This window comes from Carassius gibelio, chromosome A9, assembly GCF_023724105.1.
Source record: "Carassius gibelio isolate Cgi1373 ecotype wild population from Czech Republic chromosome A9, carGib1.2-hapl.c, whole genome shotgun sequence".
Classification (NCBI taxonomy): Eukaryota; Metazoa; Chordata; class Actinopteri; order Cypriniformes; family Cyprinidae; genus Carassius; species Carassius gibelio.
Genome location: NC_068379.1, coordinates 14,316,158 through 14,343,109, shown reverse-complemented (window position 1 = coordinate 14,343,109; position 26,952 = coordinate 14,316,158). Strand labels below are relative to the sequence as shown.

Here is a 26,952-nt window from a genome sequence, read left to right as displayed (position 1 = left end):
TTCTACCTTCTGTGCAGGTGTTGAATTTGGATGTGATTTTTGGTGCACAGCTGACTTTTAACATTCATTTTAAGAATGCTACTAAAGACGCTTTTTATCAACTTCGGAAAATTGCACGTGTGAGACCGTTTCTCTCTAAGCCTGATGCAGAAAGAGTTAATCATGCCTTTATAACATCTAGGCTTGATTATTATAATTAACTTTTTGCAGGATTAACTGCAAATTTGATTAAGAGACTGCAATATGTGCAAAATTCTGCTGCTCGTGTTTTAACTTGTACACCATCCTGCAGTCATATCACTGATGTGCTTTCTCAACTACATTGGCTTCCAGTTCAATCAGGCGTTGATTTGAATGTTTTTATCTTAACTTATAAAGCAGTACATGGGCTGGCCCCAGAGTATATTTGTAATTTGGTCAATGTGTCAACACCATTTCGGTTTCTTCGCTCTGCTGGTCGTCTACTCTGTACTAACTTCATTGTGAACTCAGAACTATGGATGGGAGGTAATTCTCTTGTGTTGCTTCGAGGTTGTGCCTCTTCCTATCAGGAATGCCTCAATTTTTTATGGTTTTAAGAAATTACTCAAAGCATAGTTTAGCATCAGTGAAGTTATAATCTTACAGTAGTTGTCATTGTGTTATGGAGTAGTGTTGTTCTTTTATTGTTGTTTTATACTGTTGTAGCACCTTGAGTGTAGGAAAGCAGCATTACAAATAAAATTGATTATTTAATTATAATTATTTTGGACTGTTGAACATAAACACCCACCCACTGCCATTATAAAGCTTGGAAGAGCCAGGACAATTTTTAATAACTCCTTATTTGATTTCTCTGAAAAAATAAAGTCTAGGGTGGTTTGAGGGTGAGTAAATCATGGGTTAATTTGAATTTTTGGGTGAACTATCCCTTTAAATCATTCTAACAGATGTATGAGCAATCTCAAACTTGGGAGTGCATGGTGGACTGCCTAACAGTCAGTACCATTGCAGTAACAGTTAGTACTAGTGGTCTGTGTTGACAGGTTAATTCTGGTTTTCTTTTCAGGGGAAATGTCTCCCAGCTTGTCTCTGAATTTTAAACTTACAGAATAACATAAACAGTGGCTCTGAGGACTTTGGCACAGTGAAGTGAAACTTCAGCAGACAGACCAGGGGTCACATCTTCACTAAGGGAAATGGTTGAAATGAGAATACCAAAAGTAAAGGTGACACAGATAAGAAGTGCAAAAAAGGGTGATAACAAACCGTTTTCGGCCTGGAATTCTTGACACGGTTAGACAACATAGTTGCCAACTCTCACGAGACAAATAAGCAACTGCAGCTTCAAAAACAAGCCCAATATTTTTTGATAATTTATAATCATCAATATTATTTATTATCCATTATTTATTACCAATAACTGAGCCTGCAACATATTAAACTGAAACTACCCTTTTATCTGAAATGCAAACAAAGTTATTTGACAAAAATCAGCAAACTGCAACGAAGTAGGAACAAAACTCATCTCCAATCACCTGTGAGCAGAATAGGATTGAAGAGATCAAAAAGGAGAAAAATACGAGAGTTTCAAAGGGGAGCTGTAACATAGCCCCACATTTATAGCCTACTAAAATATTGTCTATTCGAACCAAATATACTCTTAATATTATTAGGCTATAGGCCTACTATATACTATAGGCCTACTTGTTTTTTTTTGTTTTATTTTTTATTACAGTGATAATTAACACATTACACAAAAATTGCAAAAAAATAAATAAATTGTCTACCTTATAAAGGACAAAAAAGTCGTCACACTCTACAGTACATCTACTACTATCATTGCTTGGATTACAGCATCACACGCCTTCTTTTAGAATGTGATATTTCTCCAATCCCTCATTGAAGAAAAATCACGTTAAAAAAGGCGCGTGAGGAGGGGGCGGCATATTTGTCAAATTATGCTACAGCGCTTATATTTTTGCACTGATTGGCTATTAACTGTGAGCAGTCAGAGTGTCAATCAATGCATTGGAGAATACAGTGAACATAAATGAAAAGAAACAAAGTTTAAGTTCATCTGGAAGCGAAGACAAAAATGCAGAATGTGCGATTTGAAACTGTCCTACTACAACAGCACACCGAGTTCTGTAAGTAGTACGCCTAAAGTATGTTGCTGGTGTTAAAAACGAGCTGCTTTTATCCTCCATGTTAATCAGTAATTTTACACATGATAAAAACATGCACTTAATTAACTCGGAAAACCGTAAGAATACGGCAGCCATATATATATACATAGTTGACAGACTGATAATAATTTGTCTATATTAAAAGTATTGCTCTTAACAGACCTGTGTATTTTGTATCACTAGTGCAGTGTCCGTTTTCGGAGCATGTCAGGGGTGTCAAACTCAATTCCTGGATGCCCAGAGCCCTGCATACATAGTTTAGATTTACCCCTAATTAAACACACCTGATCCAACTAATTAAGTTATTCAGGCTTATTTGAAAGCTACATGGTATGTGTGTTGAAGCAGGGTTGGAACAAAACTCTGCAGGGCTCCGGCCCTCCAGGAATTGCGTTTGACACCCCTGATATAAGCCCTGCCTGCGTGAGGCATGCAGCTTCTGGCTCGAGCTGTTCTGTAGTTTATTAAAAGTTGATTAACATGTCGCATGTCCATATTGCACCAAAATGCAACACTGCACTCCCTTGGCTCCGAAAGCAACAGACCTGCAACGTGTGAAGTCTATTGGATGAACGGTTCTCGACATATAACATACATGCAAACAGACAGACAGACACACAGAGATTCCTGCCTTTATTAGAGAGAAGAATGAGTTAAGCCCCTCCCTCCGAAGCCTCGAATATTCGGTGTTGATTACTACCGAAGCTTCAAAGCTCAAAAAATGGCATTCGGACCAGCCCTACTGTAAACATAAAGTTGTCGTCCCCGCTACTAGGCTATGGCATGTGAGTATCCTGCAGGAGGAGGATTGTTTATAGTCTTTTCTTAGAATCTGTGATTGTGAAATATCCACACCGGTGCGGTGACTGACTGCCAGTCTGTCACACACTCTTCAGAACATCAGATTCATCCATGCTGGAGCCGTGCCGACTCACAACACACGCAAGCTAGAGCATTCCGCTAACAGCTGCAATTCCAGGTTTTCAAATCGAGATGGCCACAAAGAGGCAAAATTTATTGACTGCAGATTTAAGGTCCTGTTGAAATGTAAAAAGAAGACAGTGGCTTGGAAGACAGTTAGCTTGGTGCTAGCATCAGACTTAAAGGTGCAGAATGCTTATGGACAGTTCACTGATCATCTGGTGTTTCTTACTACACATGAAACAAAAACATAATCTCAGTGATTGGTTGGCTGTTTTTGAAGGCTGGACTGCATCGGTTTTATACGTTAAATCTACTAGGAAACAAACAAAAGTACTAGGATAATACACTTCGGTTGATGTGGTGCTCAAGAAACATTTCTTATTATGAATGTTAAAAACAGTTGTGCTGCTTAATGTTTTGTGAAAACCATGATTTTTGATGAATAGAAATTTCAGAAGAGCAGCATTTATTTGAAAAAGAAATAAATTGTAACATTATAAATGAAATTCTTAAAAAAAAAAAATCTTACCAAACCCGAACTTTTGAATAGTTATATATATCTAATTTATTTGGCTGTGTTTCAAAGAATTATGTCTGTGAAATATTTTGCCTATTATATTTTATAATATAATTTAAGTAAATTTTTATAGTCACAATATTGGTAATACATCAGATAAAAAAAATAAAAAAAACCCCACCTAGGTATTTGAGGGAAACTAAGACTCATGCATTTCATCTGAGCAGTCATCAGATCAGAGTGACTACTCATCTTTGTCGGCAGTTCTTAATAAAATGGTGTCCAGGCGTCATGCCTAGCTCTGTGAGACTGTAAGTTTGCCTCTATTGTTGAGCTATATTTCTAACTGAATAGAAAACAATTTACCATACGTGAAGGTGTTTATGGAGAGCCAGGGTGGCAGAGCGTAAAGTGGATGTCATGGAGGCAGAGAGGAACACAGGGCATAACAAACATCAGATCACCTTGGGAAGTGTAAATTCCCATGGTGCAGCATTGTCAAGATAACCCAACTGTCTGCTGCTGTTCTATAGAGCTGTTTGCTGACATAGCATTAGGATGCTGTTTCAGTGTTGTTTTTTTGGAGTGTCCGTGTGTGTAGGCAGCTGGCATGAAGAAAGCACAGGCGTGTGTGGGCTTACAGGGGTTAGAAAGGGAAAGACACAGATAAAGAAACACTTTCAGTTCACTATGGGATGCCCCAGAGAAATGCAGATGCATGTGCATATTTAGAAATAATTAAATCAATGATGTCTCTTCTGAGGCGTGGGGAGCGTTCACCCACACACGCTCACTCATTGTCACAGATCCGCACCTGACGGGACATGCCAGCAGATGGGCTGCGTCTTTTTTTCTGTTACAGATTGGACAGTGACATCTGAGGAATGACTTTCTCCCCGTTTCTCAACTCCCAACTGTTCACACTTGTCTTCCTTTATCCTACATTTTTGTCAAGCTTGGACAGGCTAGGATGATGTTAGTTTATCGGTTAATATCTTTCATTCTGTACAAAGCACTCGTCATTCTCAGAGTTGTTGACACAGTCTTAAAGATGCAGACACTGTAAAACTTCTGAAAGTAAAGCAAACCATGCCACTTGTGTGTCCCGTGGTGGCTTAAATACATCGAAAAATCCTATAGTAAATGGCATACTTTACACTCTAATAAAAATCCTGTTAAATTCACGGTTAAGAAACGGTGTTTGTTTGCTTATTTTTTATTATTATCATTAAAATATTTATACTTTAAACAAGTCATGTATTTACAGGTGAATAAGGCCTTTGACAGAGTAATTTATCTATGAATTAATGGAATATAATATACAAATCATCATGAGCAAATGTGCATTTCCCAGATATGTTCTCCCAATATTTAAGAATATAAACCTCGTATATCTTAACTTAACAGGAAAATTACAACTTCAGACACACACACAAATATAAATAATTGGCACTTTCACACATGAAACCCATTAAATTGAGTTAAAATGTCCAGATTACCTTTTCTTGTGAATGTTCTGCATCTGCTGTTCATATTTTGCTACCAGTCACTCATCTGCACCAAAATGCTGTTAAAACTTTAAAATGTGATTTGTCTTCAGTTCTGTGTATTGCTTGTTTCTAAGGAGGCTAGTTATCGTTTTTTCATAAATGAGACAATCTTTAGTTTCAATTATCAGTCTACTTTTTGTATCTGCTTGCATGGAGAGAAGATTCCACATTTTATAATCTGTCCAATTTGACAGCGTTATTTTCCACGTCGTTTCCCAATCTAAACATACCCAATGAACACTTAATTTAAGCTAAGTGGGTTTGTTTTTAAATGCAAGACTTGAGCTGAGTGTGTTTTAAATAAACTCATTATGATTTGCTGGCACTTTGACCTTTATTTGTGTGCTAATTGTAGTATTTACAGTCTGAGTTTTTGAGTGCTGCAGACACGCAGTGGGTTTCAATTTAGTGGCTGTGTTTAGTGTGTAATGGGTCTCTTGGCTGAAGGCCACTTGATTTTTTGAAGAGCCGATCGTTCTTCACACACTTTAAACATAGACATACACATTTCAAGCACTCAAAAGCTTGAAGGTTTTCCTATCAAAAAGGTGTCGACTTTTTATCAAGATTCTTACTAGATTATTAAGAAATACCTTTTGAATGGTAATGATGGTTCACTTGATAAAATCATTTTAATTATAAAAGAAACGGAGATATTTATATTGAATATGCTCACATTTTTGACAACTACTGACCCCTCCTTCTGTCTGTCTTACAGTGGTCTCATGCTCGGCCCAGCGGGAGGTCACAGTTCAGGCGGGACCCTTGATTCGAACGGAAGGCTCTCACATCACCATTTGGTGTAACGTGACCGGCTACAAGGAAGGGGTGGAGCAAGACTTTGAATGGTCCATGTACCTTTACACCGCTCCCGATCGAGAGATCCGTATATTGAGCACGTCCCAGCACAACTACGCCTACGCCTTGTACGCCCAGCGTGTCAACAGCAAGGAGATCTACATCGAGAGGCGGAGCAGAGACTCTGTCTTGCTGCACATCACTAAGCTGCAGGCCACTGACCAGGGCATGTACGAGTGCTACACTCCCAACACCGACAGCCGCTACCTGGGCACCTACAGTGCCCGAACCAACCTCACTGGTAAGCCCCCTCCGAACTCTCACTTAACCCTGCTTTATAATATAGTACGCTTCTTACTGGACTGTTTTTGCATTCATGAGCCTTATTCAGACTGGACAAGTTATCCAGCAGGAGGCTGGGTAAATGCATGTTTCACCGATGTGAATTTGTGATTTAATTTTCACATTTTCTCTCACAACCTTGGTGCAAATTGCTGAGAAAATTACCTACCGTTTTTTTTTAGATAACTCAGAGGTCCTCTGAGAAATCAAATTCCATCCGGATGGCAATGTCTGTATTTTATTGAGTAATATATATTTTTTCCCCCTCACAACTTCTAATTTTTTCAACCTTTCATTAAAAGCCATATCTAAAGCTGTCAGTCAGCACAACGAGAAAGTTATAGTTACAGTATTGTCCTTGGATTAAGATCTTTTTAACCAGCTTTAAGTGTTAAATGGTTGGTGGTTCAAGCATTGGTGACAGCCCATCCAATTCGAAAAGAGAATGAAATCAATAAAAAATGAAAAAGATCATTTAAAAACAGAATTAAATCGATCAGAGACAACTAAGTCCAGTCTGAATCTGTACATGAAATGTCAGACGTCATACAGTATGTTAATAATAGGGATGCACAATAAAGTGGAATATATTAAAAAGTATATATATATAGATGATGGTAAATGTAAAAATAGGGGAAATGGTTATAAATAATTCAACATATATATATATATATATATATATATATATATATATATATATATATATATATATATATATATATATATATATATATGTTGAATTATTTATAACCATTTCCCCTATTTTTACATTTACCATCATCTAGCTGTTTATTGTTTGAGAAATCCTGTTAGATCTCAAAATGAATATATATATATATATATATATATATATATATATATATATATATATATATATATATATATATATATATATACCTTTAACACTAGCTTGCTCTATTCTTTTTTTATTCTATCTGTTTTCTTTTTATTTATTATATTATTTAAAAGCCCATGCTACGTGTACTGTGTTAACCTAACTGAGACTTGTTATAGCACTTATATTGCATTGCTCTTTTTGATTGCTTCCACTGACCTCATTTGTAAGTCGCTTTGGATAAAAGCGTCTGCTAAATGAATAAATGTAAATGTAAATATATATTTTTATACTTTAAATTGTAATGTTGTGACATCTAAATTCACTTCTAGCATTTAAAATTACTAATTTTAGTTTTTATTTCTAATTTGTTTAGATAAAATTGTGCTTTTCTTTTCTTCTATTTATCAGCTTAACCATATCAGCAAGAATTTTAACATTTTGTGCATCCCAATTAATAACTAATTTGAGTAGAAAACACTGTTTAAAAACATATTTAACCTGAATAGTATACTGAATAATTATTGGGCTTTTTTTTTTTTGGGTTTTCAAAGAAATTCTAGCAATTCAGGTTTGGATTTTTTTTTTTTTTTTTTTTTTTTTTTTTGTGAGCTGTCAGCCTGAATCCTCTCCAACTCGTCATTGCTCATGTTAATGGATCTGTGCTAATTGGTGGACTTTTAATGCCTGATTGGATTTATGCTGCTCAGATCAGTCACTGTTCTGGTGGAATAGTGAAGCTACCTGACAGAATGCCCGTCCATCTGTCTGCCAGCCCACCCTATTATTAAGTTGGGCACAGGCTGTAATGCTGCCTTGCCACCTGCCACCATGATATCAGTATCAATAGTCTCTTAATTGTAATTGTAGTTAAACTTTACCCTTCCAGCTCTGCTCTCACACACACACATTCTGCTGATGTCTCTTCCATCAGTTAGCACAGTCACATGGGCTTATCAGTGACCGTGACTTATTACAAAATACTCATTGTTAACAGTTCGGCTGTTGCTTATTATGACTAAACATATGGGCTGAGTTGTCAATGCCAGGCGTTGCTCCATAGGCTCACATGCACCACGTGTCTTGAGATGCTGCACAAATGGACATGTGGACCAGCAAGAACAGTTTTAATATGGGATCGGTGAGTCATGAGTCGTGTTTGGTGTGGGCTGGGGAGCATCACACTGAGAGCCACCTGTTTAAGGACAGGCATGTTGCTCAACCCCCCATTCTGAGATCCTTGTCCTCTTTTAAGTACACCATCGTCCTTTTTCCTGTCTACTTGCTAACAGACCTCATGGAAGTGCTCTTTTTAAGTGATGTCCTATTCCCACCATCACAATAACAATAATTGTTGGAGAAAAAAAAATTACAAATGAGTTAATCATTGCCACCATTTATATCAAACCTGTGGCAAACAAATGTTTTGTACCTCATTGTCATGTGTAGTCATGTGACATTTATGGCTCAGGGGCTGGATTCATGAAATCTTCTTATGGAAGAATTTATGAAATTTCTTAAGAATTAGAATGTATCTAATTTAAGTTACATTTTTGAAATTCTTTTAAGGAAAATGATTTGCTGCTATATAGCCTATTGAATGACAGTTGATGTCAAAGACCCACCCATTCTCAAAGGCTTTTTTTGAGAATCTTAAAGAGTTAGTTCACCAGAGAATTAAAATTTGTAATTTTTTGGAATACAAAGTATTGGTAACTTGTATTTTTAATTGAGAAAATAAGAAGAAAAAAGCAGTAAAAAAGATTTTCGTTTTTAAGAATGTTTCATGAATCCGGTCTCAGGTGAATGGCTCAAAAGAAAACAAATACCCATTATACTGAAATGAGGTTTTTTAGCTGTCTTTGAGATGCTAAAGCTCGTAATAAAATGTATACTGTTCCGTGTGAGTTACTCTCCCTAATACTACAGGATTTCATATTCCTAATGATCAAAATGTAGTCCCTTCTCTTAGAATAGGGTGCAGCAGAACTGTAAGTATCTTTTAGGGACAGAAACCGTGTTTGTGTGTGTCAGGGAGTGGTGACCTTTGCATCCTCTCTTTCCTCTCATCCTGAAAATCCCACAGTGCACATCCCAAGATCTGCTCTAAAACCCCCTTCAACTCTTTATCAGGCAAGATTATGCTTGAAAGGCAAGCTAAGGTCAGAAATAAGGTCTGGCAAATACAGATAACAACAACTCTATCCCAAAATATAGTGAGTAGTAGTTCACAAATGAAGCTTCCTGCCTGAAAAGAGAGACCTGATTAAGGGGCCGTTCACATATTGCGCCTAAAAACGCATGGAAAACGCTAGGCGCGCCGCTTTCTCCTTCTTTCCAAAGCGCTCGGGCAGAAGCGCTCCTGAGGCGTCTGCCTTTGCTAAGCAACCATGACGTGCTCTCTCCATGAAGGCGTGGAAATTTCAGCAAAGGATAAATGGATTTGCAGCACAAAAAAATCGCTCTAAGTAGCTCTGCTACTAAATTTATTTCAAAATGGCAATCCATATACAGCTATGAACACCTGTTCCTTCATCTTGGCTGAGTTTTCAACGTTGTTATGGGAAAGGATGAAGCTGATTGGTTAGTTCTTGTCACATGACCCGCGGTGCGCTTGCTGCATTCTGAAAAGTTGAGATGTTTTTAACTCGATGCGGTGCGGACGCGCCTGGAAAAAACTGGCGTCGCTTCCATTATGAGCGCGCATGCCACGTGCCTACATTGGAAATAACGAACTTGCGCGCGCAAAAGACGCGAAATGTGAATGGCCCCTAAGACCTGATTAATGATCACAAATGAGGTTTACATTAGCACTAAGCTAATAAAGCAATGCACTACTAACTTAGTAATTTTTTTTGCAAGTGTTTGAAAGTTGTTATTTAGTCTGTTTGGTGCGAGTTAGTGCTGTTAACTGAAGCTAACTGAACTGAAGTTATTAATGACATTATTAATTTAGATTTTTGGGTGAACTAACCCTTTAATTCTCCTGTAATATTGGACTGTTTCACTCAATATTTGTGTGCTATGTACTAGGGGTGGGCAGTATAGACACAATTAACTCGTAGAAATTTGTAAACCAGCAGAGATTTTGGACTATTGTCTCTATCATGGTTACACGCTCATGATGTAGCTGTCATGAAAATGTATCGTTTTCTGCATTTCTCTTTAAAAACAAGTGATTTTAAGCCATTGAAATGCAATCTTCAGCAAAAATAACTAATTTTACTATCTGCACCCGCTGTCTGAGAGACTGTCTGAGAGGTGCGTGCACATGAAGATGGTGCTCTAAGAGCGCGGGAGTGTTGAATTGAGTTATTTTTGCCGCTTTTCCACATTGTTTTTCAACACGGAACCAAGCTGTTTTCTGTGAATGTTCAAGACTTCCAGTTCATTAGCCGCTGTAGGGAAATAAAATAACTCATATTGTGATGTAAAATTTTGGTCACAGTGCCCACCCCCTCATTTTTCGTTTTTTTTTTTTTTGGAGTTGTACTGGGATTCCAAAATTTGCCATACCAAGGCATCTAAGGGAGCATATTTTTTCTACCCTCTACTTAGGATTGCCTAAAAATACTGTCAGCCAGCCCACTAGTATTTGGAACAAAGCCACTGATAATGCACAGCATATGTTTGACCTTCAGGGATTTTCTAGTCATTGACGGAAATAACTTGGATAAAAATTGTCAGCCATACTCAAGTGTTAGTATCTCTAGGATTTCACAGACTGTACTGGAACTTTTTGTGTGCGTGTTTAAGATAAGCTAACAGCTGAAGCATGTAATGGTTGGAGTTGTGGAATCTGGTCAGGGCAAATGTAATGCTATAGCTATATATACATCTTTGCCATGTGTAATAATTAGTATGTGTGTTTTCATAGATTAATGAATGATCAGTATGCTTCATAACTGGGTTAGGAATGTGCAAGCTGAATGTAGGCCATGACTGGGCTGCTGACAGGAGTAATGGCTGTGCTCATTGTGGGCTGTATTTTTAGACAGTGTACATGAGGTGAGGGGAGGAAGCACATTTACTCACTAGAGCTTCTGTGTGTCTCTAACCTCTTAACCCTTTTCCCTGCAGCCTTGCGCAGATTATAGGACTACCCTCGCAAACTTTTCAATTCCTCACCACCTGCCAGCTGAATGCTTGCTGTCATCGAAAATCTGATTTAGTTTCTTTCCTTAATTTGTTCTTTAATCACAGTTAAACTCAGTTTATATACATAGCCGCAGGCAATTCAGGGTAAATATCAGTATTCCTGTCAAGAACATGTCAAGATGGTATTTCAGCCCAAAATCAAAATAATTATACAGCGCTTCACAGGCAGTTCATAAAAATATAGCTCACCCAAGTATCATTACCGCAATGCAAAAATGATCTTTTTCTCACGGATCTGCATTTATTTATATTTAAAGTTACATTTCTTGTACTATCTGAAACTTATTTTTTATTACAGTATAGTGGTTTATTTATTTACTTTATAAAATTAATTATTAATGAATATAAATAATTTTTTTAAAGAATGAAAATCATAGTAATAGGGATTTTTCTCCTATAAAGCTCAAAACTAAGCTACTGAGAAAATGGTTGGTAAATGTGTGTAACAATCAAAAACAATGTATCTTTTATGTTATGTAAAGATAATGTTAAAAAATAGGCTTAATTGTTTTTACACAACATGCAATTTTACATTTACATTTAATCATTTAACAGACACTTTTATCCAAAGCAACTTACAAATGAGAACAATAGAAGCAGTCATACAAACGAGAACAACAACAGTATACAAGTGCCATGACAAGTCTCAGTTAGTCTAGCACAGAACCCGTAGCTAGGTCTTTTTCTTTCCTCCAGGAATAGGATAAACAAGAAAAGGTAAGCTCCAGTATTAGTTGGACAAGTGCTGGTGTAAAAGTTGAGTCTTTAGATGTTTTTTTGAAAATGACTAAAGACTCGGCTGTTCGAATTGAGATTGAGAGGTCATTCCGCCAGCTGGGCATGGTCCAGGAAAAGGACAGTGAGAGTGATTTTGAACCTCTTTGGGATGGCACCACAAGGCGTCGTTCACTTGCAGAACGCAAGCTTCTGGAGGGTGCATAAGTTTGAACTAGTGAGTTCAGGTATATTGGTGCCGTGCCAGTGGTTGTCTTGAAGGCAAGCATCAGTAACCTGAATTTGATGCAAGCTTTTAGCCAGTGTAACCTGATGAGGAGAGGAGTAACGTGAGCTTTTTTTTGGCTCATTGAAGACAACCCTTGCTGCTGCATTCTGGATCAGTTGTAGAGGCTATAGTACATGCAGGAAGGCCCGCCAGGAGAGCATTACAGTAGTCCAGTCTGGAGAGAACAAGAGCTTGGACAAGAAGTTGTGTGGCTTGCTCTGACAGGAAGGGTCTAATCTTCCTAATGTTGTATAAGGCAAATTTTCTTACAGTTTTCTTTTTTTATGCTTCTGGGGCGAAATGCGACCTAACCATGTTTTTGTGAGATTCACCCTCTAGTCTTGTCAATTGTATCTCTGTGAAATGTGCATTTTTATTTTCTCTATTCCTTTTGTACTGTCTTTTAATTGTGCTTGGCTATATCTGTTGTTTTACATGATAAAATGATTAAATAAGACAATAGAGTTCAGTTCTTGTCAATAAACGGCCATTTCTATGCCTTCCCTTGGCAGCTTGCTGTTTCTGACGTCAGTGGGCAAAAAGGAAGCTCTGTTAACTCCTGCCAAAGAAAAATGGTTCAAGCAAACGGGCGAAACATCCTCTTTTAATCTGCTTCACTCAGCTGCAATGATTTATTTAACAGTTTGCTTCTGAAGAAGATTTAGAGTTTTGTAGTTGTACATTTCACATGGTTTCTTCTCTTCTGTAGCTTGGTGCTTTTTCAACCCTGTCCCCAGTGATGCAACTCTGTTCAAACATGAGTGATGCAATCACTACTGGGTGTTTGGCATGGTGTTGTTTTTGTTTTGGGTGTAATTTATTTATGTATTTGTTAGTTGAAACATTTTATGGCTTTGAGCTTTCCGTCTGAATTCTTCTTCCTCCGACACTTTACTAAACTAGGCTGCATTTATTCTGTCAACCAATTTAGTGTATTTTTTCCCCACAGTTATCTGGCACAGACCAGATTTGGTTACAAAAATGCTTTTTTTTTCACTTGAGAAATGTCAAGTATGTATTTTGCAGTGGGGAGATATATTTATAAGATGAAAATAAATGAGTATAAACCAATTAAAAGTGTGAAAGCACTGCAAGTCATTCTTAAGTATTACAGTACACTCAAGGCTGCTTATGTGCACATATTTTAACATAGGCAAAGACAGAGGAATCTGTAAACAGGCAAAGGTCAGGGCAGGCAGCAAAACAATCATAATAACCTGATAAACAGTCCAATGTCAAAAACAAGAAGGCAAGGCAAGACAAGACAAGGCAACAGGGTATAGGCTAAACAATAATCAGCAAAGTGTGTGTGGATGTGTGCAACCTTTATAGTGTGAGACTGATGAGGTGATGAGAGACAGGCGATTGCAATTGATGATGAGTCCTGGCAAAGTATTATGGAAAATGGAGTACATGGGGCTGTGTACATACAGTATGTTATCATCACAAGTCTTTGTACAAGATTAATTTTGTTAGATAAATACACCTTGGGGCATTGTAAAACATTTGTTCTCCTCAAATCATTCCACCTATATTTATGTAGTGCTTTATAGATTGCTGATTGTTTTGAGGCAGCTTTATCGTAGTAAACGGGGGAAAAAGAACAGTATCTTTGCAAACTTCATCTAAAATGAGGCAAAATTTAGCTGTAAAGCGGCTCTAAAAAGACAGTAGTTTCATTATTCAACTGTATTCAGTTTACTGTTAGTTCAGTTTAATAACTGTGCAAGTTCATCAACTATAAAACAAGTTCAATTCAGCTATAAGCAGCTCTACAGAAATAATAGTCGTTATTCAGCTCGAGTCAGTTCAGTGTTGACGCATTTCGACATTGTTTGTGTTGCAAAACTCGACAAAAGAATATATGTTTTTATATGTTCTAGAATGCCCCAAAAGAGATTTTTACTATCTTCTGTGGAGATTTTCAGCTGCTTAACCCCCAGTAGGTTTGAAACGTGCAGACAGCTGGACTGTATCTGAGGCTCATTTGCTGGAGAGCTGAGCTGATATGTAGGGTGTTATACATTCCTCTGAAGTTTCCACTGGGTGTGCATGCCAACATATCTCTCCTTATCTGGTCTCCTCTAACGCCCAGATCAGCTGTCCTTCAAGACCACTTCTGAAGTGAGAAGTTTGGATTTATACAAGTGTCTAATGTTTAATTGGATGAGAAGGTATATACTGTAGAAAATAAAGATGTGGAGCACTAGAGATAGTGAGAGATGAAACTAACATAGCTGAAGAGAAGAGAGAGAGAGACAATTCACTCTTCTCCAGGAGTTTAATTGACTAATTCACTTTAATAGATTTATTTCACTCTAGATGCGCGAATGCACTCAAATTGTTCAAGCGGCAAACTAGACGCGGTAGATGTGAATTTGACGCTCTATTCGCGTTTGGTGTGAACGTAGCATAATAGTTCCACTAAACCGTATTTATAGTTTGAATTTCTTACAAAATGACAGTTTAGAAATCTGAGACTTTTTTTTCATACCAGATGTAACCTCTTGTCTGTTGGTATGTTGTCAGTATCCTCTTGCTCCGTATGTATTTTTAACTGTGTGAGAACGTGTGACATGAGAGTGCCATGACTTTTCAGACATAGCAATGGTAGCTAAGGGGGTGGGTCTTTGGCGAAGGGTCAGCTGACTGCTCTGACCCTTGTGGTTACATATTTGACTGAATAAAATGTTCTCAAAGTATTAAATCGTACCGATCGTATGTTATTCTGCATTTTGTTTTTTAGTAAAACAGTAACATGATTTAAAAGCGACTGACAGTCAGAATTGATGTGAATGCTACTCACAGAAATCTAATTTGAAAGCATTGTTAACAATAAGATCATCAAAGGTACCACACCCTTTAGTCCTATGACCTTAATTAATACTTAAATTGTTTAACATCAAATTATTAACTGCATTTTACCTTGGAGCAAAAGTAGGATTTCTTACTGATGTTGTACATGTTAATTTAGAAATTAGGGACCATAAATAGGTTATTCCACAGAATGGACTACTAAATTATTATATTTTGGATGTCTTTAAAATTGTATAAAGCTATTCCATAAAAAAAAAAAAAAAACCAGCAAAAATGTTGTATGATTGCATGGGAGAGTTTCTAAAGGTCATGGCTTTGTGAAGGGTCAGTTGTACTTTCATGTGCTGTTGTCGTTTAAAGCAGCTATGTAAGCAGTTTCAGGGACAAACAAGGCCTTATCCTCCATAACCTGGTGTGATTCAGGCCCCTGGCACCAGACCACCTCAGATATCCTGAAATGTGAGTATAGGGGAGCAAAGAGAGAAAGCCACAGAGAATAGAGTCAGTGGTGAGTCAGGCTGGAATCATAGTGTATCGTCTGAGCTGTATCAGCTTCATCAAAAGGGGGATTGCACCAGAGGAACAGTATACTTCACTACAACTATAAACAAGAATCATGTTCTCAGCACACCTGGACAGGCTGAACATGATACTTCTATAAAACACACTCACTTCACCCTGTAACCCTGTAGGTTTCTGCCTGTGATGATGAAAGGTAGAAATTAATCTGTGAACGTTGTTGTTAGTGACTGTGTCTTTGTGTGCCTGGGAAATTTAGAGTGACAAACCACAAGAACAAGAGGGTCTTTTTTCTCTTGTCTGTCGTTATCTGTTTGTCCATATATGGCAATGTTTTGAGCCCTCATTGCCATCGCTGTAAACACTGGCACTTTCACTGTAATCAGTGTTTCATAACCTTGAGAATGGTGTGTGGAGCTTTTCTCAACGAGTTGCTGCTGATGTGCCCTTGGTTTGTTTGCATATTTTTAACATTAGACATTCTGAATACTTTTTGGAAGCTACAAGTAAAGTTACTCTTTAATTTTGTTCTAATAGTTGCTTTTTTATTTTCATAATGTAATGCTTTATTCAGCAAGAATACGTTAAATTGATCAAAATTGTAGGTAAAGAATTTTACAAAGTTTCAATTTATTCTTTTTCAAATAAATGCTGTTCTTTTGAAATGTATATTTGTCGAAGAATCCCGAATAAAAAAATAAATAAAGATTCAGTGTTTCCAAAAAACGTAACTGTTTCTTGAGCGGCATATTAGAATGATTTCTGGAGGATCATTTGACACTATACAATATGTACGATATGTACAATATAGTAAAATTTTATACAACTTTTGTATCTCACGGTTGCAACTTTGTCTCCTACTTGCGATTATATACTATATACTGTAATATAAAAGTATACTTTTTCCACAATGCAGCCACTATCACTTTACAACTAATTTTAGTACTTTCAGTATTTTTTTATTTATTATTATTCTTGAGGTAAAAACAGGCTAAATTAAATTGGGCGCACAGTGTTATCAAACTGAATTTTAAAATAAATGGTTGTCTTCAAACTGGTCCCACTATCTGCCATTGGTTATACAAATAAATGTGTTGGACTAGCATGAAGAAACATTACTTTCCTTAAAAAGTAGTGGTTAAAAATAACAATATAATGATACATGCAACTATGCTGACTGCAATATGTGTCATCAGCATGTGCAATACTAGCATCTGAGGAGGTTTTGAAACATCATTTTCTCAGCATTGATCCAGCAGAGTTGGAGAAGATCTGTAGCGGAGCTTTACAACCTAGGCACCAGCCCTTGCAAGAAACACAGAAATAATCCCCTCCACTCTCAATAATCACGTGCTCACTACTCCATATTACACTGAGAGTGAAACTAAACCCTGAACCAGACTATCAGTGTCTCTGAATGCCAGCATGTGCTGCAAGCACTCATTTGAGCCGGCGATGAGAGTCCTCCCCTTTCTTAATCATGGCAAAACACATGAACAAGTTGAGCAGCATAGCAGTGCCTGAGTCATACACAGCAATGGTGCTAGCCCTCTTCAAAGCTGTCAGCGAGCGTATTTTGACAGCGAGGGTAGTCCAGAGGGGCGTTAGTAATTTAGGAGCTCAACTCCTGCTCTAAGAAGTGTGCTAGTGTGAGTCAGAGGTTGCAGGCTGGTGTTTGGCTCGATACCTCATTAGAGTGTGAGGAGCAGTGCGGTCTGGCCTGACTTTCAGAGAACGCTGGACAGCAGCCTAAACCTCTGAGTGAAGCCATCACATAGTCTTGAGAAGTTCTTCAGTTTAATTAAGTTCAAATGTCTCAACCTGCTGTGGTGTAAAGCTGAAGTGTGTCATTTCACAGCCATTAAAATGCCAGTATCGTCACAACATCTTAATAGCAGTGAATGGTTTTAAACTTTTGAATGCCACAGAACTCCAAATAATCCACCTTTTTATATAACAGAGAGTAAGGAAAATACATTTATGAATGTTTAGAAGATTCTTCCAGCTTCCAGAGATGTACCGCATTCTCTGTAAAAATCTTATTAATATATATTCTTTTTAATGTTGAGGGTCAATGGACCTGCTGCTGGGGAGGAAATTAGTTTTTATGAGAATCTGGTTTATTGTGTGAATAATGTTGGATACAGTGAGATACTGTACGTGTTTGCTCCAGCAACATTCTGCATGATTCTCACAATGAATAATATTGTCTAGAGGCATAGTTGTCACATTGTTACTTTGAGCCCAATTCTAATTTGAATACGAAAGGAAAGTTGCCTTAAATACCATTTTAACGAGTACAGTGTGTTTTCCTGACTACAAGCTAGAAGACTAGTATATGGATCTAAATTATTTGTCATTTTTATCAAATTTTTCTGGTTTGTTATCTGTCTTTCTTTTTCTGGTACTTTTACCATGACAGATTGTATGCAGATTGCATTTTTTATTTATTTTGCTTTTGAATGCGTTCAAAAGAAGTCTCTTATGTTCACCAAGGCTGCATTTATTTGATTAAAAATTAATTTATAATTTCTGTGCAGGTTCTGAACATCAAAGCCTTAGTATGTCAGTCAGCTATTTGGAATAAAGCATCCAAACTGTGTGGTTTAAATACAAAATCATATTACAGAGTCAGCTGAATTCCTCATGAAAAGGACACAGTGCTGGAATGATTGTGCTAAGAGAAGGGGTGAAGAGTTCACTTGGAGTCCTGTAGTGGGGGTAATGTAGCGTAATGGTAGCGTGTTTTAAACGCAGTTCTGCTGAGACCAGCGGGAGAGCTAAAACTGGAGATAACTGTTCCTCTCATCTCTTTTAGAGAGTCAGCGTAGAAGAAAGCAATCGGTTTCTCCTTTTATATTGTATCTTTCTTTAAAACTCTTTTCAGACAAACTAAATGTCCTTTCCCATCATTATGTGACTTCAGTACATTCACCTCTATGAGGGAAATTGATTTGAGTGGTTTTGAAGTGCTAAATTGTCTTGCTTGCCATAGTTAGGTAGACGTTTTGGTCTTTTCTTGTGTGAGGAGAAGGGTGAGGAGTGTCACAATGAGAACATTTTTCATATGCCGTCTCGATTCCTTTATTTTTCACTATGTGTGTGCCACTTCTGGTTTGCACTGATATTTCTCTGCCTGCACTATGAGTTTAGTTTATATGGCCAGACTGAAGTCTAGAGAACTAGAGCTGCACCTCCTGTCTTAGAAAAGACAGTCTTCATATTAAAGGCTCTCTGGGAGCCAGGAAAAGCTGCTTAAACCAGCCAGCCAAAGTATAAAAATTAGAAAAATGGAGTGGAAGTTGTGAAGCCCAAAGGAAGAGGGGGCAAGGAAGAGACCATCCAGCTGACAACAGAGGAGACGTGGAGAAGGGAAGCTGCTGAGAGAGGATGAGACAGACAAGCCGGGAGTCAGTGGAGGAGTGCTGAGTCTCTTATCAGAGTACTTGTCTCTGTCTGACCAGATTTCATATGCCACATTTAATAATCTTTTTTTGGGTCGTTTTTCTGATTGTGATTGTTTGGTTGCATTTTGTCAGAAGAACTTTTTCAGAAGTTTAGCGGAAAGAAATAGATCACCCATAAATACAAAATCTTTTATTATTAACTCACACATTACAAACCTGCATGCTGTTGTTACCATCAAACAAACTATAATATTTTGTGTACATTGACTTGCATTATATTTAATTTCATATTCAAAGTGGCACTTTGGTCTTCGGACATGTGCAATAGGTGTGAGTAGTCTTTAACTCAATTGTGTCCCTGCTGGTTTCCACATGCCTTCATTGGGCACATACGATTTGCGCTGTAGGAGAGATTTCTTTCTTTCCATTTGCCTGACAGTCCCACAGGCCATCGGAGGGGCTCCTGGAGTAATGACATAATGGTATAAAGTGTACTGAGATGCCTCCTCCACCACGGCCAGATTGGCTTTAGCAGTAATTGAAAGATATAAGAGCTGTAAATTGCTCTGAACAATCTCCACCGTTACCAGCCAGGAGTTGCCAGAAGGCTATCAGTAGACTGAAGTGGACTGAACGGTAAGTGGCTGAGAGAGAAAAAATGCATAAGGAGAGAAGAAGGTTTAAGAGCTTGATGGAAGAAGAGTGGGAATACAGTCAGTCAACCTGCTATCTTCTCTTGTACTATTATTGGGTTTGGGTGATCAATCTGGCATCATGGAGTGGTTCTTCGAGTAATGGGCGCACCAGGGAGAAAGGCCAGTGTTTTAGCTGTTTGCCATCATGTGATGGAATTAATGGGACTTGGAACCAACGTGGGCCTGAGAACATGAACAATAACAAGCTTTTTGCTAATGAGAGTGGCTTGATGGGTTTATGTATTTCAAGGGTGTAGGGTGTAGATGTAGTTCATCTTTACATAGGTAAATTGGGCCATATCATTCCTATGCTGCGTTGCTTTAGATTTGATATTCCTAAACCACTAAACCCCAGGCATTCTCTCCTCAGCAATGTCTAATGAATGCAACAAATCCTTTGGAATAAAAAAAGAATATGAATATGTTTTGTAAATGAATTCAGTGGCTGCTTTTTTCACTGTACACCACGTTCAGACATCCTATTGACAGCGTCTTACGTGAAATCTGCATTCCCGCGGAGTTTACTTCCAAGTCTAATCAAACACAACTCAAACAGCTAATCAAGAGTTTGAATTTAACTCCGCAGGAATGCAGATCTCCATGTGAAGGATTGAACGCCCCTGGTTGAACGCAGATGAAGATATTTCTGTTTTTTCCTGTGTGTGCATACGAGAGACGTTCAAGGTGCCCTTCTCTTCTCACTGTGAACTTATTTGCATACAGCCCATCAGTACATCTTTTCCCTATCTGCTCATCACTGCACATGCTTTTATGATGCTCACCAAAGCTTATAATTATTCCCAGACGGTTCACCTTTCTGACTGCAACTCCTTCAGGTTAACCCAGAGTTATGAAGCAATAAATGAACCTGAAGAACGGATGAAGAAGATACCTATAAATCACTTAAATCATTTCGGGCATTTCTGACTCCCAAAGTCTGCAGCAGCCCATTAAAGCCTGTCATGCCATGATCATGTCCGTTGAATAAGCGTAACGCCTTCCGTTGGGGTGACCTTGCTGTCACAGATGTTTTGTTCGCCAGGTTGTTTGCGACATTGAAAATGTTAATGCCTCTATAAATTCACATCCTATTGTTGCAAGCGATCCCCCGCCTATTGTCTTGTACACAATTGCACGCTCACCTCTGCTTTGTGTATGTGCGCATTTGCACACCCATGCAAATACACACTTGCATAAGCCATAAAAAGGAGGCTGTCGACTCGAGGCGCACTGGTGCGTGTATAACGGCACTGTAGCCCTGAATCAATAATCAACTTTCCCTTGAGTTAGTAAAAGATATTACCATTTCACCCAGCTCATTAAAATGTTAATCACTTTTCTCATTATTTGAAATTGAAAAATTTGATTTACTTAAAATGTCTGACATAATTAGTTTAAATTTGAATTAAAGGGCCACAGTGGTTTCTCTGTCCCTCTGTCTGGCATCTGTCAGCATGAGTTGCTTTAGCACAGCAGTCACTAAAAAAACTGAATAACAATGGAAAATACTTTGAGATGGTTATCAATCTACTGTATGTGTAAAAAAGTTCTGTGTATATCTATCTATCTATCTATCTATCTAATCTATATATATATATATATATATATATATATATATATATATATATATATATATATATATATATATATATATATATATAATACACACAGTATTATACACTGTATATTTTGTATTTAAAATATATTATTTAATGTTATATTATAACATGTTATAGAGTGGTTAACTAATGTTAACCAATGAACCTCATTGTAAAGTGATAACCTATTAGATCAACAAATACTAAATTATTTATATTTGACCAAATTCTGAACTGCAAGTAATTGCACTGATGCCCAAAGCAGATGAAAGCGAAACAAGTAAATGCAACATATCACAATTTTTAATTACTCTAAACAATAAAATATTCTGAAGTGCTGTATTGTGACCCAGATGTCGATATAATATTATTATTATCGATTTTCACTCTTAGCAGACGGTCTGTAGCTCATTTAAATGTATAAGCAGGACAACACACTCTTAAACTCCCTTTATCTGCAGCCCAGCCAACCAGTTCTTCAAAGCCCTGAAGATAAGTACATCATTTACTCAGTGCAGATGCGTCCTCTCTGCTTGCATCACACCAAGCATTTACGCACACTTACTGAAAATCTCCAGCCTGTCTCATTTTCTCAAGATAAAGAGCCAGGTGAGTGTGCATTTGAAATCCAAATCAACCATATCCACATCCAAACCCACTATATTCTTATCCTTAAAACCTGTCTGGAGAATTTCATTGTGTTTCAGTTCTATCTGATGCACAGTCTAACCCACTCAACTCGAGACCAGAATTTGTAAAAGGCACAATTTACATTCAGCTGAAAAGAATCTAATTAAAATGAGAGAGGGAATTAAATGAACGACTACAAATAAAACTTATTCAGCCGCTCAGGATTAAGGATTTGATTTTTTTCTATACTTTTGTGTATTACAGGTCGCGTTGCACTGCCAAAACAGGGCAAAGTTGACAGTCTGTTGTCTTTAAAATCCAACTCATTAAAGCAATGCCACGCTCATGACTTATCCTAAACTCCTGCCAGCACTGCTTTCCAATTTCAGCTTTTCAACTTTAATCTCAGTAGGCAGGAGACAGGGACATAAATCAATCTATATCCTCCAACATAGGATCAGACATCACAATGAAATAATAATTATTTATATATAGTTTGAATGATTTAGATGTAGAAAGATGGTCTTAGTAGAGTCAGGTAGAGTAGTAAAGACAGCAGAAGCTCACTGGGCCAAACTTTGGGCAAACCCATTGGGCAAAATCAATCAATGTTTGACTTAGTTTTCTCTTCAATAAATTCGGAAGCCATTGCATTTACTGTGACATCTATATAACTGTACATCAAACCAATTAATGATATTAAAACCATTACAAGACCGTTTTTGTCCATTTCAGCGGACCTTAAATAATGTACAGTATTCATCTATCTCTCCTGCTCCTCTGTGCTTTTTTGTTTATGATGGAGGTAGCGTATGCTAATCTCCTCAAGCTTATGCCAACCGTATTCAATAGACCGGGACAGTGCACATATACTGCCACCTGTGCCCATTCACAAACGCCTCTGCCCAGTCTGCTATTCTGTAGGCAGAATTCATTCACCCCACCAGTACATCTCGCCTTCTCTTGGTTGAGATGGAACGGGTGTTCTTTGGTTGCATCTGCTGCCCACCTGGATGTGTGCCTCTAAAGCCCCTCCTCATTTCTTGTGTCTTGGCCAGACCCCTGGGTATCCTCACACTCACAGACCCTGCCATTCAAATCCTCTGCTGTTGCCCTTTGCACCACCCATGATCCTGCAGTCTGGCTGGGCATTCAAGCAATAGTTCACCCGAAAATTGAAGTTTTATCACAGTTTACTGACGCTTATGTCTTTTGAAGTGACTTTTTTTCTTCTGTGGAACATGAAAGGACAATTTGCAGAGTGTCCAGGCTGCTCTTTTCAATGCAATTTAAGTCAATGGTTACCATGGCTGCCAAGCAACATTTTGAGTGATTATCTACCTAAATTAGATTATGTCTTCAGAAGTGAGAATGTAGCATATGAGTTGTTCAAATTACATGTATAATACTTTTATTCCTTCTTTTTTTTTTTGAGCTTGACAGCACTTCGTAACCATTCACCATCCAGTCATTATATGCAAAATACAACCTAAGCTCATTAAAAAAATCTTGTATTACCAGAACTTTCTTAGATAAATACATGGTAAGTACACTATAAGTACATGTAAGTACACACACTGTAAAATAAAGTGCAACCAAAATCTTCCTCTTCCTATATTATTGCAAAACTCCAACTACCTATACAATTCACTGCAGTTTCCAACGGAAATGAACATTAGTGGCAGTAAAACACAAACTTTTATTCCTTTTCCACAAATTCTGATTGCAGGGATGAATTATCGAGTAATAAAGACTTATTTTGCTTTTCTAAAGTAGTAAACATGTTTGTACAGCATTGCTCTTGCGATGTGGGGGCACTCAAGGATGACTTGCGTAGAAGTTGAATCATGGTAAAACTGATTAAAGTCTTGTGGAAAGAAAACAAAAATGCCACGGTTGCTTCAGCAAATGCATTTTAAGCTTTGCTTATGTTAATACTATTGCAATTGAAAATAATATTCCACATACTCTAAATATAACCAATGCTAAATATATTTTGTTTTCTACTTATTAAAATAATACAGGTATAGAATGACTTGAGGGTGAGTAAATATTTTACCCTTTTCATTATTTTGCCTCTACGTCCCAGTTAAAAGCTCGCCCTGTTTGGATGGCTTCCTTCTGTTTCTGTTCACCCTTCGTGGCCAGTTATCATATTAGCTTGGTTCCTCGTCCGGCTGATTTCTCACCACAAGTCCGTAATGGTTGCTCAGTCTAGCAAATAAATGGATTTGACCTCTCCTGATGACTCTTTTGTACTTCTTATGTCCAGACTGGCATAGTCTCTATGTTATTTGTGTTTATTTAATCAGAGGGATTTTTGATTGGCTCGCCATAAAGAATATCACACCATTCCATTGTGGTTTACAACAAGCTGCCACATTAGTGCTTTGCAGCCTTTGTCGCCTTAATCCTTTGGCGAAGCTTGGTTCTCTTTACAACTGCAATTCCTCACCCACACGTAATGCTGTTGGCACAACTAATTGTTAGTCACACACCATGGCACATGTAATGAATCATAAACTCGTTTATTCTTGCATGTTCTCACAATGTAACATACATACACTCTTGCACGGGCACATTAAACATACCTCAACAGAGTGATCAGATGGTAAAGCCTGTAACTGTGGCCATCCTGAGGAGTTGTTTAATTGGTCACTGTGGGTGCCCATCTGTGGTAGGCGGCGCTTTTGAAAAGGCAAATGGAAAAGTTAGGAGAGACCTGAGCAGGGGTGGGAGCTGCTGAGGGTGGAACTGAGAGATGGGATGGAAAAAGAGGAGCAGAAAAGGATGGCATGCGAGTGACAGAAGGACTGAGAGGGGGGCACGCTGATAGGGGAGAAAGCGGGTGCCAAAAGCCCTGGAGTACAGGGGGCAAAATCATTGTCCTCATCCTTTTTTTTTTTTTCATTCCATGTCTTCATGCCCTGAATAAGCTAATCATGAATTTATGACTTTATCATAATTTTTCCCCTCATTATTTGACTGCAGAAAGGATTGTGCAATATGGAACAAAAGCATGCTCTGTGTCACAAACCTATAACAAAATAACATTTATTTACATGAAATATATATATATAACCTATATAACAGTCATTTACCTTTTTTTTTTTTTTTTTTTTTTTTTTTTTCATCTGCGCTATGTATTTGTTTAACAGGATGGTCTGATTTTGTTTTAATGGTGAATTATGTATTCTTTTTTCTGTTCTCATTTATCACCTTACTATGCACAGTTAGTTACCAGTAATTCATTTGTAGGTTAATTTCCCAAAATGTGTAAGCATTCTGTGGTGCTATCAAACCATTGTTTGTTCAAGCATCCAACATGGAAGGAAACCATTGTTTCTATCTATTGTAAAGCAGATTAAAAATGCAAGATGCAAACCCCTTTTGAACACATGGAATTAAAACAGTGTTTGTTTTCAAATATAGTTTTTGCAATATTACGGTCTTTGGCATAAATTACATTTGCAACTTGGATTGAAACAACTTTTGGCAAAACCAATAATCGGCCAATGGCAGATGAGAGCAGTGATTGGGAAACCTGTTAGAGAATCACAAATTGGCTTTTCCCTTTGATGATGCTAGAGACGGATACATTTCACACCTGTTCTTTGTCTAAATTGCTGCAAATAAATAAATCACTCTCCTTTTGTTAGGGATATTTCAGCAAAAATGAATAAACTATTATGTTGTTTCAAACCCATAAGACTTTTGAGCTGCTTGATGCTTGAGAACAAAGCTCATTGGTTCTCGCACATTAAGCAGCATGTGCATTGATCAATATTTATATGTGAATAAAATTGAAAAGTCTCTGATTAAACTGGTTGATTTATATGGATTCGTTTTAATGATGTCTTCATAAACTTTAATTTTGAAAATTTTGGCTAAATTAGCTTTGAATGAATGGACAAATGATGAGGTAGTATTAAACATTTCTTCATTTGTGTCCTGAAGATGAATGGAAGCCTTAAGGGTTTTGGATTGACATGAGGTTGAGTAAATTACAGAATTTCCTATTTGTTTTTTAGTCCTTTTTTTTCTGGACTATGCTTTTAAACGGACCAGATAAAAGCATGACAGTACATGTAAAGTGCATCAAAGAATAACTGGAATAACTATAGCTAATGCAGAAGCAGGCATTCGCTAACTATAAAGGCAGTGCTGGAGCCCATTTATTATCTGCAGCTCTGCAATCTGATTGGTTATCTGGATGTGTGGATACGGTAACTGTGTTCAGTGTGTTTTGTGGGGAAAAGTGGTAAACACTTTCCTATGTGTCTTGTACCTTCTACATTTCTGCTGATCCAAGCAGTTGTATTGCGGGGCGGTCAGCCAGACTCACTGATGAACTCTAGCAGGACAGCTGAGTTAGAGCTTAAGAAGAGAGACAAATTCCCGGAGGGTGTTGGAAGTTAAGAAATATATATATAGAGAAAGCAACGAGATATGTACTCACTTCTGTCTTCTGCTGTTTACTTCTCTTTCTGTTTAATTCTCTCTTTTTTTCTTCCTCTTGGATCCATTGTCCCATTGTTCTACATCAATCCTTCTCTCCCTCTCATCCTTCCGCCTCTCCATCTTGCTTTCCTTCCTGCTGTTGTCATCTCATTGGTGTGTGTGCTGTCCTCCTTCCTCCCTGTTCTTGTCGGTTCTTAATCTGCGTCTTTCTTCAGTCAATGGTCTGATTCATTTCTGAAAGTGCCTTGGAAGCCACCGCAACACACATTATGGTAATGAGACAGTGACTACATGTCACAGATGTATTATCAGTAATTATTTTCGTGCTATTTTCTCCAGTGCGTTCAATTACAGCACTAAAAATTCTTGATTAGTTTGATGAGATTTTCAGATTACCGTTTGCCTATTGATTTGTTGCGGTCCCTCTTTTTGTTTCCTCCTCCTGGAAATCAAATTGCAGAACTTTGCTTGACGTTTTGGGGAATAGAGGTATGGCTAATGAGCTCGTTGCTGTAATCCGATTATAAGGC

General features: G+C 37.7%; 1 protein-coding gene across 1 annotated transcript in view; it reads left to right on the top strand.

Moving 5' to 3' along the window:
• Nucleotides 1-26,952, top strand: part of LOC128019690 (immunoglobulin superfamily member 3) — a 156,393-nt gene that overhangs the window by 41,121 nt on the left and 88,320 nt on the right. Inside the window, exon 2 of the mRNA XM_052605809.1 lies at nucleotides 5,878-6,258. Within this exon, the coding sequence (XP_052461769.1) occupies nucleotides 5,878-6,258 (381 nt within the window). The remainder of the gene's footprint in view (nucleotides 1-5,877; nucleotides 6,259-26,952) is intronic.